The sequence below is a fragment of the Scleropages formosus genome, chromosome 1 (assembly GCF_900964775.1).
Source record: "Scleropages formosus chromosome 1, fSclFor1.1, whole genome shotgun sequence".
In the NCBI taxonomy this organism is placed as follows: domain Eukaryota; kingdom Metazoa; phylum Chordata; class Actinopteri; order Osteoglossiformes; family Osteoglossidae; genus Scleropages; species Scleropages formosus.
In genome coordinates, this window is record NC_041806.1 from 28107860 (window position 1) to 28121723 (window position 13864).

Below are 13864 nucleotides of genomic sequence, written 5' to 3' on the forward strand. Positions count from 1 at the left end.
AACACTGGGTCACTCATCCATACATCAGGGAAACACACACACTCTCTCTGTCACTCACACTGTGGGAGAACCTGAACATGTCTTTAGACTGTGGGAGGAAACCAGAGCACCCAGAGGAAATCCACACAGATATGGTGAGAACATGGAAACTCCATACAGACTGATTGCGGATAGAACCCCTGTCCTCTCACACCACCCACAGTGAGATTTTAAGTTGGACATTTCTAGTTTTAATGTGGATAATATGTGTTCAGCTGGTTATCCAGCCACCTTGAAACCACCTTTCTGACCTGTATTGTATAACCTGTAAATTGCCTTTGACAGAGGCATCACCTAAATAATAATCATGATAATAATATTATAGCCATCATCATCATCACCATCATCATAGTAAACCATGTTACTGCCTCTCTTCACTGGTCACGTGATCGGAGAAGCTAGACGGCAGCCTCTTCAGCAAGGTGTCGGAGTCGTACCATCATCTCACCCACCAGTTTCTTTTCAGCAGCCTCTACAGAACTTTCCCATCCTGTGGAGGAACACAAAGAAAAGAACGTCAGCGGCCCCATCCGGCTTCTTCGGGGCGCACCATTTATGTCTCCCTTATTCCAGCAGCTGAGATCTTCTAGATGTTCCAAAAGAATTGATGGCACTGAGCTTAGTTGACATGAATATTCAATATTGCCCACAGGTTACAAAGGCAAGTTAATTCTGCTTATTTGTAAGAGCATTAGCCTTACCGGGATGGGAGAAGGATAACGTGACAGTGAATGTCACCTTCGCCCCTTCACTTGTGTCATCAAACAGGGGCGGTGAAAGTCCTCTTTTCTTAAACCAGTCATCAACTTGATTTCTCACTGAAGCGCTGATGCTGGTTTCTGTAATGAATATTCAATAATAATAAAGCAGCTACATGTTTCATTCAAGGTATCGAGATTTGCCATTTACAGACATCCACAAGGTTCCGTGTATGTTACTAGAATGTTCCGAAAAGGTCGTCATGGTAACTGACCATTGTCACCCTCGCCAAGAAGTCCAAGGATCTGGGCACAGAGTTTATTCCGCGCAGATTTCTTACTCTGCTCCTTGCTTTCCAAGGTAAAATTAGAGAAGCAAAGTTTGACGGTGATGCTGTACTGAGTGGCTGCGTGCTGGAAACTGGGGTCTGACTGGTTATGCTCCTTCAGCGTGAGACCCAGGTTGTGCTCAGCATCCTTATTACTCATCATTCTCACGGCTGTCTCATGATTGAAGAAGCAGGCAAGTTGATAGAGAGCCTGGGAGGAGGCTTCCTGTCTCGCTGTCTGCTCAGATGGCCCTGGTGGCGCAACGGCGACACGTGAGCTTCATGTATCGGTGTCGACATCGACTTTCTGCTGAGGAACATGACTCCACGTTGACACAAAACCACAAGCTACTGGAGCGCTTACCTTTTCCCTCACACTCATAGGAAAAGGATCTCACGCTGAGTAAGCCGAAGAACTTGTCCTTTTCTTGCTTCGTCTCCTCACAAGGAAGACTGAAAGACTTATTTTTAAAATAATCTTTCACGGTCGCTATACACTCATTCTCTGCTGTAAGAAAATAAATACACATAACATTCAATGGCCTGGTATTATATACCATCTGCCCCCCACTTTACAATGGTAATTCCTTCCTGCAAAACCCTTGCCAAGGTCAATTGTCATAATTCAGAAGATTAGTTTCAACTGTGAAAAATGTTATGCTTTTCTGAGCTTCAAAAGCAAAACTCATATTATACTAAAATATCACCAAGTCACATTCAAATGGACATAACTAATTCACCAATAAACATTAGGTATCATAACAAGGCAGTTTCCCTTTATTAATTACTCGACATTTATTTATTTAGCAGACACATTTCTCCAAAGCAACTTCCAGTGAACTCTATGTAGTATTATTAGCCCACACACCTTATTCACCAAGGTGATTTACACTGCAAGATACACTGCTTACACTGGGTCACTCATCCATACATCAGTGGAACACACTCTCTCTGTCACTCACACACTATGGGTGAACCTGAACAGCATGTCTTTGGACTGTGGGAGGAAACCAGAGCACCCGGTGGAAACAGACACAGGGAGAACACGCAGACTCCGCACAGACTGAGTGGGCATCAAACCCAATATCCTTTCGCACCACCCAGGCACTGTGAGATAGCAGCAGTACTCGCTGTGCCACTCTGCCTCTATAATACTGTATGGCTGTGTGCCTGTGCTCATTCAGCTCTTTCATAGCTGTTACACACCGCACACTTAACAAATGTTCGCAAACAAAACATACATACATACATGCGACACTCTACTGTATGTATTAGTTCATAACAGGTGACAATTGCAAACAAGGAGCAGTGAATGCTGGAAGCATAACGCAGCACAAGCCAAGCCATAACTGAGAAGAAGACCCCATGATGGCTCTTGTCTTCTGGTGCTCATCATAATAGAGTCATCATAACAGCAAAGAAACACCCCATGAGCCAAAGTAAGGGCATTAAATTAAGGTTCGGATTCTCGGAACCTGAACAGCTGTTTCTCAGGGAATTATGGTAACGTATTCTTAATTTTATGAAGAAGGGTGAATTGTGGCTCAGCTCCAAGGCTATGTGACTGAACCATCCTTGGCTGCTTGTGTGGGATTGTCATGTTCTCCTTGTGTCTGACATTGGGTTCCTATTGGTTTCACTGTCTCTCTAACATGCTAATGACATGCAGCTCAGGTGAGCTCTACATTCTAGACATGTAGCTTAAGGTGAATGCATCACTCCACAGTTCCTTTGGTGAGCTGGTGTGTGTGTGTGTGTGTGTGTGTGTGTGTGTGTGTGTGGGGTCACTTGTAACACTGGCTCCACATCACCGGAACCTTGTCTGGAGGTGTGATGATGAACATGAAGAACTACCTGTGCTCGATTCACAGATGCCAAGTGCCTGGCCAAATTTCAAATACGTGTTGCGGATGGCGTCCTTTTTGGAACCATGGCCTTGTTGGTTCTGATAGGTGAAGTCATCAAGGCGGATCTTCACATTAAACACAAACTGCTCCGTTGAAGTGAGATCTTCCACTTTCACAGATGATGGATTGAAACCTGAAATCCGCAGCATTCTCTGTATCTGTGTCCCACATACATATTCTAATAAAGAAGAAATGAACAAAGGTTTAAGTACATTGCATAAGGAAGACTAGCATATAGCATATTAATTAAGAACTTGGACTTGCACCGCCAGCTCCAAGTCTCAGAAGCATTTTGGCAAACTGAAACAACCTTAACACAGGTACTTCACCTCTATACTGAGTGAAAGCAAGGGGTTGGTGGAGCCCAGGACAGGAGGTGGGATCTGCCTTACGGACAGCTCCCAACGGCCCACCCTTACCATAATACCCTAGTGAACTGATGAAGACCAGCTGCTTCCAGCGGTGGAGGACTTTTTAAGCAGCTGGTCTGAAGACTGGAGGACTGGCCATTCAACTAAGTGTTTGACAAGAGGCTGCTCCCTGAATTTTGGGAATCTGTGGGTCTTGATTCTTTTAAGGTGGTTTAGTTCCTTTTAGGTTTGTGTGTAAGTTTCTTCTGCTGAAGGGGCCACATTTTCATTTTGGCTGGTTTTGTTTTGGAATAAAACCCTTTTCTTGGACAAACTTGATGCCTGGTGCCTTTAGTCATGCCAGTGGCTACCTTGGCCTCACGGTCGGGAACACCACCTGAAAAGCCAGTTTTCATATCTCCACGATGTAGATACCATAGATGAAAAAGCCATTAAATCTTTGGATTAAATGTACCTGTATTCCGTATTTTCTTTGAAGAAGACAGCTGACTTCTGTGAACAGATGGCATTGTCATATTTCCTGCATCGCCGACTGACAATGTCTCTTCAGTACTTACGCTCATTGATGTGGGGTCAGCTGCATTAGCAAGAAAAGCAGCACACTGACATATCTAGCCAGCTTTACAATATATTTGTTAAAGGCAAGCAAATGTAACATGAACAAAAGAAAGAGAGAAAATAATGAAAAGCATTCTTCGAACCTTTTCTTTTCTTGCTTGGTTCAGTGACTCCAGGTCCATCCAAGGTCTGATATGATGGCATTTCACCTTGTTTGGCCAGCAGCTCTTGCAGTTTACCCTTGTAATTCCCATTAGCATCAGACAAATCGCAATCCAGGACTGTTGCTAGTTGTGTAAGAGCCTCCTTAGCTGCTTCTTGCTCTGCCTGCTGCTTTCTGGATGTTCCCTCTGGAGGAAAATGACATTCCAAAGCAAACAAAAAAACAAAATCTTTATTCACAGGTCACTTTTGGTTCCTTATTTTAAAATAAGCTATTCTCCACAAATCTTACCTTGGTTTTGGAAAGTAAAATCCCCACAGATGTCCAGTTTGCAAATGAACTTTCCTTCCGTTGTGATCCCACAGTCCTCAGCACACTGACATTGAGCCTTGCTGAAGAAGTCATGGACTATTCCCCTAATACTACTAGCAGAGGACGCTGTGGGGAAAGGAGGCATAGTTCTTTGGAACAGCATAGACAAAAATTTTCAGGTGCATAGCTTTACTATGCTGCATATCTTTACGTAGAACCACGTGTGGGTGGTGCGAGAAATGAAACGAGGCTGTGTATGCAATTATCATTTATTGGGTGACAAATCACGGCACTCTACAGATTCAATGGAATCATATACGGCAAGAATAGGGCGATGATATGAGAAGTATGATATGTGGTATATGTGGTTGCTGCATCGCAAGCCGGCCGAATTTCTTACGAAGACCATGTCGATGCACGAGCCGCCAAGTGTCGTAGGCGCCGTCGTCGAGGTGAGCCTCAAACCAAACGTACCTCGGTCTAAATTTAGGTCTTCTGGTCGGCGCGATACTCGTCCGATAGCGTGGCTCTCTAGCTATGAACTGAGGTGCTGATGTCAATGCTATGACATGTGGCTCGAATGTGGTGACATCTAGTACAACGCGTGGCAACTCCATAAGGAGCCAAATATGGGACATTTCTGCAACATTGCCAGCTCGCTCAGGCTGAACCAGCAGCGGCCGTTCGTATCTCGTTTGATGCGGTGTTCCTTCCTCTATCCAATAATATATGCACTATCTCTCTGCGTCTTTTCATTTGCGAGCAGTAGCGGCAAGAGGGGGTTGCATTTTTACATGACGGTCAATTCCCAAGTTACCCCCCATACCTAGTGAGGAGAATAACATAGTTCTACGTCAAAAAAATGGAAACGCGCAGCTACTTGAGTGCAGGAGAAAAGTGGGAATGCGCAGGTACCTGATGTTAGGTTTCCAAGTCCAAAAGCTTCTCCCAGGGGTGTGTAAGCTGCCCGAATTGCATCCTCCTTGGTTTGAGCCTCAGGTCCCTGAAGCACTCTCTTCACAGGCACTTTAACAGCAACGTAAAACTGTCCGCTTCCTGTATGACACAGTAAACATCAGCGAAGGTCTCCATTCCTTTACTTACAACAGAAAAAAATGTTCATTCCTGTTTCCTCCTCCCAGGAATTTGCTCAAGTGTTAAGACAGAGCGATCTGCTGTGTGACTGGGAATGTCTGGGCTGCTGGATTGGTCTACAGCTTCTCCTGCATTACCAGCATATGAGCTGTGTGTCTCCTGACCCTCAAGGTCTTGGATGATTGGGAACAAAGGGGCTGTTCAAGAAAAGTCTGATTATCAGACAAGTAGAGGAGAACAACTAGAAGAAATATAATACCGATATGCTTAAAAACAGCACATGTGACTATGCCAGGGAGTGTTGCACCTGCAGACTCAGTGTTGACAGCTTGTGTTACAGGATGCAGTTGACAATCAGTACGAATGCTTGACTGGTCAGTTGCCTTGCTCTGCAGCTCCTGTGGAATCTCAGCAGGCAGATTTTGGGCCAGTTCATTTTGAGAAGAGCCGGCATTCTGAGCTACAAATACACAAAAGTCACACCAGAAGTTGACTGGAAAAGAACAACTTTGGAACTTCATATATGATGTTTGTAGACCCAGAAAGCAGCACCTACATGTAGATGATCCCACTTCTGCCACCAGTGCCTCACTGGTCAAAATGTCTGTGTACTCAGGGGGCTTTAGTCCCCTTCCCTCTAGCAGCTCCTTCAGGGCACCTTTATAATTGTCTCCAGAAACTGCCTTTTGGCCGAGCACCCCAGACAGCTTCAGTAGAGCCACTTTAGCTGCCTGTTGCTCTGCATGCCGTTTTTTTGTTGAACCTTCTGTTGAGCAATTTCACAAAAAAACAGAGAATGAAACACAGCAGGAAGAAATGAACTGAATGAAATAAATGTTTTTTGTGGTATATTTAATACTGACTTAATGTCAATATTGTGATGATGCTCAAATATTGTGATAGTTCTTTGAGCCACTGCCGAAACTGGCGCCATCATTTTACTCTGCGACATCATGCTGAGAATGCCTTTCTCTGTTTCTGTCTTTCCCCTCCTTTCATTAGGCTTCATTGCACTCTTTTATAAATTATTTAAATATTCCATTTCTTTAGACTGTGCACCAGTTTTCTCCGAAGTCAACATCATCTCTTCAGAGCCTATACTAAAAAAAGCTTTTGTACGTGGGGCTACTGACCTTGCCCTTGAAACGTAAAAGGCCCCAAGAGTTTCAGCACACAGAAAATCTTCCCATTGGCATCAGTGCGGAAAAATTCTTCTGGTTTTCGGAAGCCACATTTCGAAAAATATTGCTGGATTTCCAACTTATACGACGAGTCTGGAAAACAAAGTATCGTATTTAACTTCTGAATACAGCCCAATTCTATGTAAAAAAAAAAAACATTGCTTTTCAAGCACAAACAAATATGAAACACAAAACGGAATTAAAGGAATTCTTTTTTCATTTGCTTACGTGGGATGAGCTCATCAGTGCCAAGCATTACAGCCAGATTCTTGTAAGCCGACTCAGTGGCCTCCTCCTTCCCACAATCCCCTTCAGATGAACTGATGTCAGTGTTGAGAAAAACAGTCACACTACTGAAATATGGGGAGGCTGGATTTGAAAGAAGCAAAAATATTAAATATGAAACTATTTGACATTCTATCATTTACAATTTAATCAGCAATTATGTTGTGCTTTTGGGCCATAGCATAGGTTATGAAAATAGGCCTAAGCATTATTTTACAATTGACCACATAATGGTTAAGTTATTGTATATTTTCAGAACTACGAACACCAATATCGAGCACAGTGTTCTGCTGTATATTCATCTCCTATAATGTTACACATTAGATGTGCTGTTAGCCATGCCTGACTGCTTATCTGGCGGGACTGATGCACAGGCCTCTGTGATCTGTAATGACTGGGTGGAGGAAGACAGCTGCTCCAGAGCCAGTTTGGACACCTCCTGATGAGCGGCTTTAATATTGCGGTGGATGAGATGCCCAGTGAATGTTTGCCCATTCACCTCCACCTTTCCTGTGTAACCTGGCAAGAAAACAAGACAGCAAGTCAAGGCAGGTTATGAACCCTGTGCTGCTACGTGAACATGGATTGTACTAAACTTCAGAATTTATTTATAGGTTTCTCCAATTTTTCTAATTTACAAAAAAAATCATAAAGCTAGCAAAGTACAAAATATGCTTATTCTGCAATTTGCTATTTTCACCACATTGCAACCCTGTATTGATTATCATTTAAATTTTAAACACATTCTTATTTTTGCTATGTACGATACCTTGAGCTTTGGGTATTTCTGAGAATGTAGGAGTTGGCCACTGATTCTTCGTAGCCAGTTCTAGCAGATGGTTTTTGTACCTCGTTGCATCTGCACTGAAAACTGGTTCTGTAGACAAGTATGTTGTTAGAAAAATATTCAGAGTGCATTTTCACTTGGTGGGTAGTTTCTGTCAGTAAACAAAATGAATCAACTGAGAACTGAGCTATATGACTGACCAATGAATGGCCAAATTATAGGTGACAAAATCAAACAATTAGAAGGAAGAACTGACACTAAGAGCACAGCGAGACACGTGACAAAAAAGACCATTGAGGGACACGGAAAACCAAATGCAAGACAGTTCCAGGATGACAAGTGTAGAGGTCAGTTTTTACAACTGGTGGAAACTCAGAAGACTAGTGATGGATCTGATGTGCAGTGGAAGCTTATTCCACAGCGTGGGAGCTAAAAGAATGTGTCTCGAGAATCAGTGGAGAGACCACAGCAGAGGCCCAGTGTGTATATAATGAGGAGCGGCAATACCCAGTTTCATGACGCAGCATTTCAAACGAGCTGGAGAGGGTGGATGGTAGGCAGTAGGTAGAACAAGACCTGTCAAACCTGTTTTTATGCCTATGGCTTTGTGAATCAAGTATAACTTGGTCAAAACTTGTCTTTGTGGATGCAATGTCTCCAGTTGGGAGAAAAAGTTTGTGAACAATTTTGAATTACCTGGATTTTAGCATGAACAGCCCCTAATGTATGATCGGATCATTTAAGTAATAACAACAAATAAAGACAGTCTTATCAAATGAACAATGAACAATATTTTACATTTCCATAATTTACTGAACAATTGGCTTAAAGAACTGGCTGATGATATCTTGAGAAGAGGGTAATTGGAGTCAGGTACATATTCCATTCATTGCATCAGGTGTTCCAATTAATCCAGGTGCGGGTTTCAACCTCCCTGACATAAAAAAAAAAAAAAAAAAAAAAAAAAAAAAAAAAACCACACAGTTTTGGTTTCTAGCTCTTCACAACCAAGTTCTGTTGAAGTACAATATGGTCCATTTAAATTTAGGAGATGCTTTTTTTCCTAAGCAACTTAGTGTTATGCTACCGGTAATTATTTAGCCATTTATAGAACTGAGTAATTTGTTTTTAGTGGAGGAATTTAGGATGAGCACCTTTCGCCAGGGGAATAAAACCGTAGGTGTGATTCAAACCTGCAACCTTCAGATACAACGGCAACAATTTTAACTTCTACACTACCAGCTGCCCCTGCAGGTCCCATTAAAAAAGGTTTCAGAGGACCTCTGAAGAAGGGTTGTTGAGACTCAAAGGAACTGGAAAGGATTTTTAAAGACTTGGACCTCCCATCACTCCACAGTCTGGCAGATAGTTTACAAATGGAAAAAATTCAACACCACTGTTTTCCCTAGGAGTGATAATCCAAAAAAGATCAAAGCAAGCACAAATTGTCTGGTCCTCAAGGAAATGAGAAAGAACCCTAGGGTGACAGCTAGGATCTGCAGTCATCTTCTGCACTTGATAACATCTGTGTTCATGGGTCTACCATTGTTTGTTTAAACTGTTTGTTCAGTAAGATATGGCAATGCAAAATGTTTTGTCTGTCAATGAAGACTGTCTTGAATAAGACTGTCTGCAAATTCAATCCAATCATGCGTGGAGATCTAACTCTACAAACCCACCATTGTTAATCCTTTCAAGGTTCTCGACTTTCTCGGTCAGAACACTTAGCTGCTGGTCATGTTGCTGGACCTTCTGCTGGATCTCATTCAGCTGCTCCACCTGTGGACGTAGCTCCTCCAGCAAGTCCTTGTTCTGATCCAGGAAATCCCTCAAGCCTTCAACTTCTATGCTCTGCAATGATGGATAACCACAGAAGAAACAGCCCAACATATTATATATAAGGAATACTAGTATAAGGAATAATCTACTAAAGACTGTGTGTTTCTTGCAATAGACTAATCTACAGAGGGACTCTTTCCAATGCAAAGCAATATCATCTATTTATGCTGCAGAATACGAGCTACAACAGCTTCTTCTTTGGAACTTCAATCCAATTAAATTACTTATTTATTATATAATATACCAGCACTCCTGGGGTGATTTAAAGTGCTAAGGGAGTTTTTCCTTCAAACGCTGCTACATTAAGCAATATCATCTTAACCAATCTGATTGCTAATTGAGGCGTAGAATAAAACCTGATATTGTCACCTGATAAAGGAATTGCCCATATTAATGTTTACCTTGATCTTTAAAAATACTATTCAGTGCAAAACGGTATAAAGCAACATCAGCATCATCTTGAAAAAAAATGGTATCTGACACTATTTTCATGCTTCGCTAGAACACCTTTTCCATGCTAAAATTTAAATTAATGGTATGATTGTTGGATATTTAATTGCTCGGTATTTACAAGTGCAGCTAAGGCTTGGCACAGTGCTGAGGGGAGAAACAGAATGACTTCTCCCCATATTTTAATTTGCTAAATTGGCACAAGTGCAGTTAGAAAAGTGCAACTCCTGTATTATATTGTGAGCTCATTTAGCATACAATGTGTTCCTAAGATGTTTTACCGTATTTTTGCCTTCCTCAAGGCAGCGACTGAGGAATTCAATCTTTTCCTTCAGAACTTGCTGCTCCAAGTCTTGCATCTTCTGCACACTCAGTAGATTCTGAATAATTTCTCTTTGAGGGGTAGCACCAGAACGATCCAGGCCCTCGAGGATAATGCTCAGTTCTGTGTTTTGGAGCTAGTCACCCAAAAGCAACCAAGAGCAAAAATGCACAAACGTTAAGAAAGCTTTCACATTCCCTAAATGCAGAGTGGAATTCTACATTTCTGGCAGTGCAGATACAAAGCACATCTTTGTACTTGTCTTTGTTTGACCTGTTTTGATTAAAAGTGAATTCAGAGGCCTTCACATGTCCCATATCCCCACGGAGAAACATGGAGGTAGGCTATCCGAACCTGTGCTATCTCCTCCTTCAGCTTCTCCATCTCTGGAGCGTGCATCTGGAGGCGTTCGGCCAGTTCCAAGATTTTCTTGAGATGCTGCTCCATTTCCTCTTTCTTCACCTTCATTTCAGGTGAGTGCATCATCTGGTTCCTCACGTTGGTTACCTTGAAATGACAAGAGCAACTCGGGACACCAGGCAACATTCCCTCGCAATGTTCTCTTATTATTGTTTCCTTTACTTACTTACCTCTTATTTCCCATGTATTGCATACATAACTTCAACATTGTACAATTTATTAAAAACTTTTACACTGAAGAGATTCAATACCTCTGTCAGAATTAGTTTTTTCACAAATCTCTGGAAATGCGTGCAAAACGTCATGAGATTGAGTATTGCCGAGATGTCAAACTGATCAATTCTGCTGTGCGCCCTGTTTCCCCCCGGCATGTAAACCTGGAAAGAAGAAAAGGACAGGGGACCAAAAGACAGACGTTCCAAAGACAGCTTTCCTTAGCATAAGTATACAAGGCTGGTGTCCCCAGAGCATCGCGGCATTATTACTGTCACTCAACAGAAACTCAATGAAAATTCATCTTAATGGTTCAGTGTGTTTGGAAAACAGATCTTGTCATTATCTCATCAGTATACAGTTCTTAAAATCAGAAATGTTAGCATTGAAATGTGAAATAAATTTTCATCTGATTCTTGAAAAGAAGTGTAATAAATGTAATAAATATGTAAGTTATCGGTTAGAATACGGTCAAGAATGAAACTCTGCTGCGCAACAACAGCGATAAAATAACCACAATATTATTACCTTTGCCACCTCCCATTTCTCTGATGACCACTTGAAAGGTCTGCAGTTGTTCCAGTATATCCTCCCATTTTTATTGCTGTGATTTTCCAAGATTTCATCTCTCCACAGCCGACAAGCTTCACAAACAGGCGGAACCTTGAAGCACAACGAGTGGATGAAAGGCTTTGCACCGAATGACCAGACTCGGTAAATTGTGGACACGCCGGTGGATAAAACACTTCAGTTATGACATCAACATATTAAGCATGTCAGGAGTAGTTGTAACAGTTCTGCATTTAACCTAAATAGACCCTTGATATGGGTGTGTCCCCTCCCTCTCCGGCCCTACACCCTGTGTTACCAGGTAACGGTTAGGCTCCAGTGAGCAACTTCGGCCTCTGTGTGTGTGTACTGATGCATAACTGAATGTGCAACAGTCTATTTATGTTTAGAAATGAAAAAGCAAAGAAATTTCACGTTGGCCCGCATTATTATTTACCCCATAACAATGAATGGGAAATTGGGTTTCGATATACAAACACCCGCTATAGGAACGGTTTTTCGGGACGTTCGTAAACACAGGGATGCCTGTATATAGTGTTACGTGTGTGGGGGAAATGATTCTTTGTGTTCTAGATATTCAGACAAATCAAAAAAAATAGGGGAAATAATATTCCATTTGTAAACAAGAGAGGACTGCTGTACGGTCCCCCCAGCCCTGTACCCACTGAATCAGTGACTGATCCCGGGATACTAGGCTCCGGACCGCACCAGGAAAAACGGAAGCGCGTGAGGGTGTTTTTTTATGTTAATAACTTTTTTTTTTTTTTTTTAACCAAGCCTCCATATTCCAAAATGTATCACGAACGTTTGTTTTTTTTCCCCCCCACGTCAGTAGCAGCGAGCGAGCACTACTGCGCGAAGCCAGCTGCTTTACCTTGAGCGGTTGGCCCCTGACGTCACAGTTCGCGTGACAGCGCGCGTCGCCCACTCGGCTCCGCAGCGAGTCGTGGAAAGTTTCGGTTTCGTCTTCCACGAAGCGACGCAAGCCGGCCCGGAGCAGCTGCAAGCTCATCGTGGTTTTCAGCCAGTTTTTGTAGCTCTCGTCCGAGAAGCGGCGGTACGACGCCATGTTCCCGGGCGCCCGGCGCTGGTACCACCCTACTGTGGTACCGTAGTACGGTGAAAGTGTCAGCGGTGTCCGGCCGACCGGTAACGCGAAAAACCCGGCCCCAGTCTCCTGCTGCGCTCGAGTCCCGCCCTGCTGAGGCTCGGCCCTCCCCGAACGACCTGTGACTGGATACCACGATGCGAGTGCAGTGAAAATCCCACGAGTGCCGCACCGCCCCGGGTTTCCGTTCTATGGTCTATGACCGAAAGCGGGTATAAACGATATTGTGGTGCGCAGCGCCGTCGAGTCGGATGAGAGGAAAAAAAGGACGCAGAGGCAGCGTTGATCTGAAACGTTTTATTGACACCAGCAGCACGCAGGGAAATAATACTCTCGGGCCGAGGAGCCTCTTTTCTAGACTCTAGGACCTATGCCAAGGTGTTTTTTCAGACTTTATTTAATAGTTATCAATAAAATACACAATCAAACGAACTCAAAACCATTTTCCTACAGTTGGTCAACGAAATTACTTAACAGCCATTACATAAAATACATTGTCAAGACAATGACAGAGTCTTTCCCATAAGACGACCCCTTCCCGGCTTCAAAAAATATAACTGACCCGTGCATGTCTTCCCCACACCAACATACCCACAAAAGGACTGTCCCCCAATAGCAGCTCAACCCAAGTCATCATGTCACATACATGCATCCTTCAAAACACATAAAATACTTCTAAATTACAGTATAAAACATCAGACCCCTAAAAACAGACAAATAAATACAAAACAGACATACACATGATTAGTCATCAATATAAAAGGCTCAAAGTGCACAAAATAACCTGATAAAACAAGGCCATTAAAATCTGTAAATAAAACACTATACAAATAAAATCCACACAAGTTAAAAGAATAAGTTAGTTAAAAGTGCACAAACCCAATGACACAAAACTAATAAAATTTGTGAATAAAATACCTATACCTCAAGACTTCCCAGCTTGTTTTAGCCTCCCCCTGGATTTCTTTTGTCCCTTAGCCAAACACGTCATCCCCCTCATTTTGCCCGTAAGTCCCCCCAGTGGTTGCACACCTACTTTACTCATTTTTCCCATAATGCAACTATTTACATTAAACACATATCCCGCTAAAACACAGTAACGCAGATCGTTGCAATATTGAATATTGACCTCTGTGCAGCTCTCGCTTGTGCATTGCTTACAGGGCCGTGGTGAATGAATACTGGTATTCATTAATTGTTTGTAAACAAAGAGCTAA

At 42.6% G+C, this 13864-nt stretch overlaps 1 protein-coding gene across 2 annotated transcripts; it reads right to left on the reverse strand.

Annotated features, from left to right (window-relative positions):
* Positions 1 to 136: 136 nt before the first annotated feature.
* LOC108926454 (uncharacterized) lies at positions 137 to 12839 on the reverse strand. Of its 2 annotated transcripts, XM_018739129.1 has the most exons (21): positions 12414 to 12839; positions 11498 to 11632; positions 11008 to 11133; positions 10691 to 10843; positions 10296 to 10472; positions 9405 to 9576; positions 7708 to 7815; positions 7281 to 7457; positions 6882 to 7022; positions 6606 to 6746; positions 6029 to 6238; positions 5780 to 5932; positions 5293 to 5433; positions 4357 to 4503; positions 4046 to 4252; positions 3799 to 3921; positions 2921 to 3151; positions 1431 to 1574; positions 1013 to 1318; positions 741 to 878; positions 137 to 529 (listed from the first exon to the last, which is right to left on the reverse strand). In XM_018739129.1, the coding sequence occupies exons 1-21, from the start codon at positions 12606 to 12608 to the stop codon at positions 438 to 440; spliced, it is 3417 nt and encodes a 1138-aa protein (XP_018594645.1). In that variant the 5' UTR covers positions 12609 to 12839; the 3' UTR covers positions 137 to 437. The 2 variants fall into 2 exon arrangements, with proteins under 2 accessions (XP_018594645.1, XP_018594646.1); XM_018739130.1 differs by lacking the exon at positions 3799 to 3921.
* Between the last annotated feature and the right edge of the window lie 1025 nt (positions 12840 to 13864).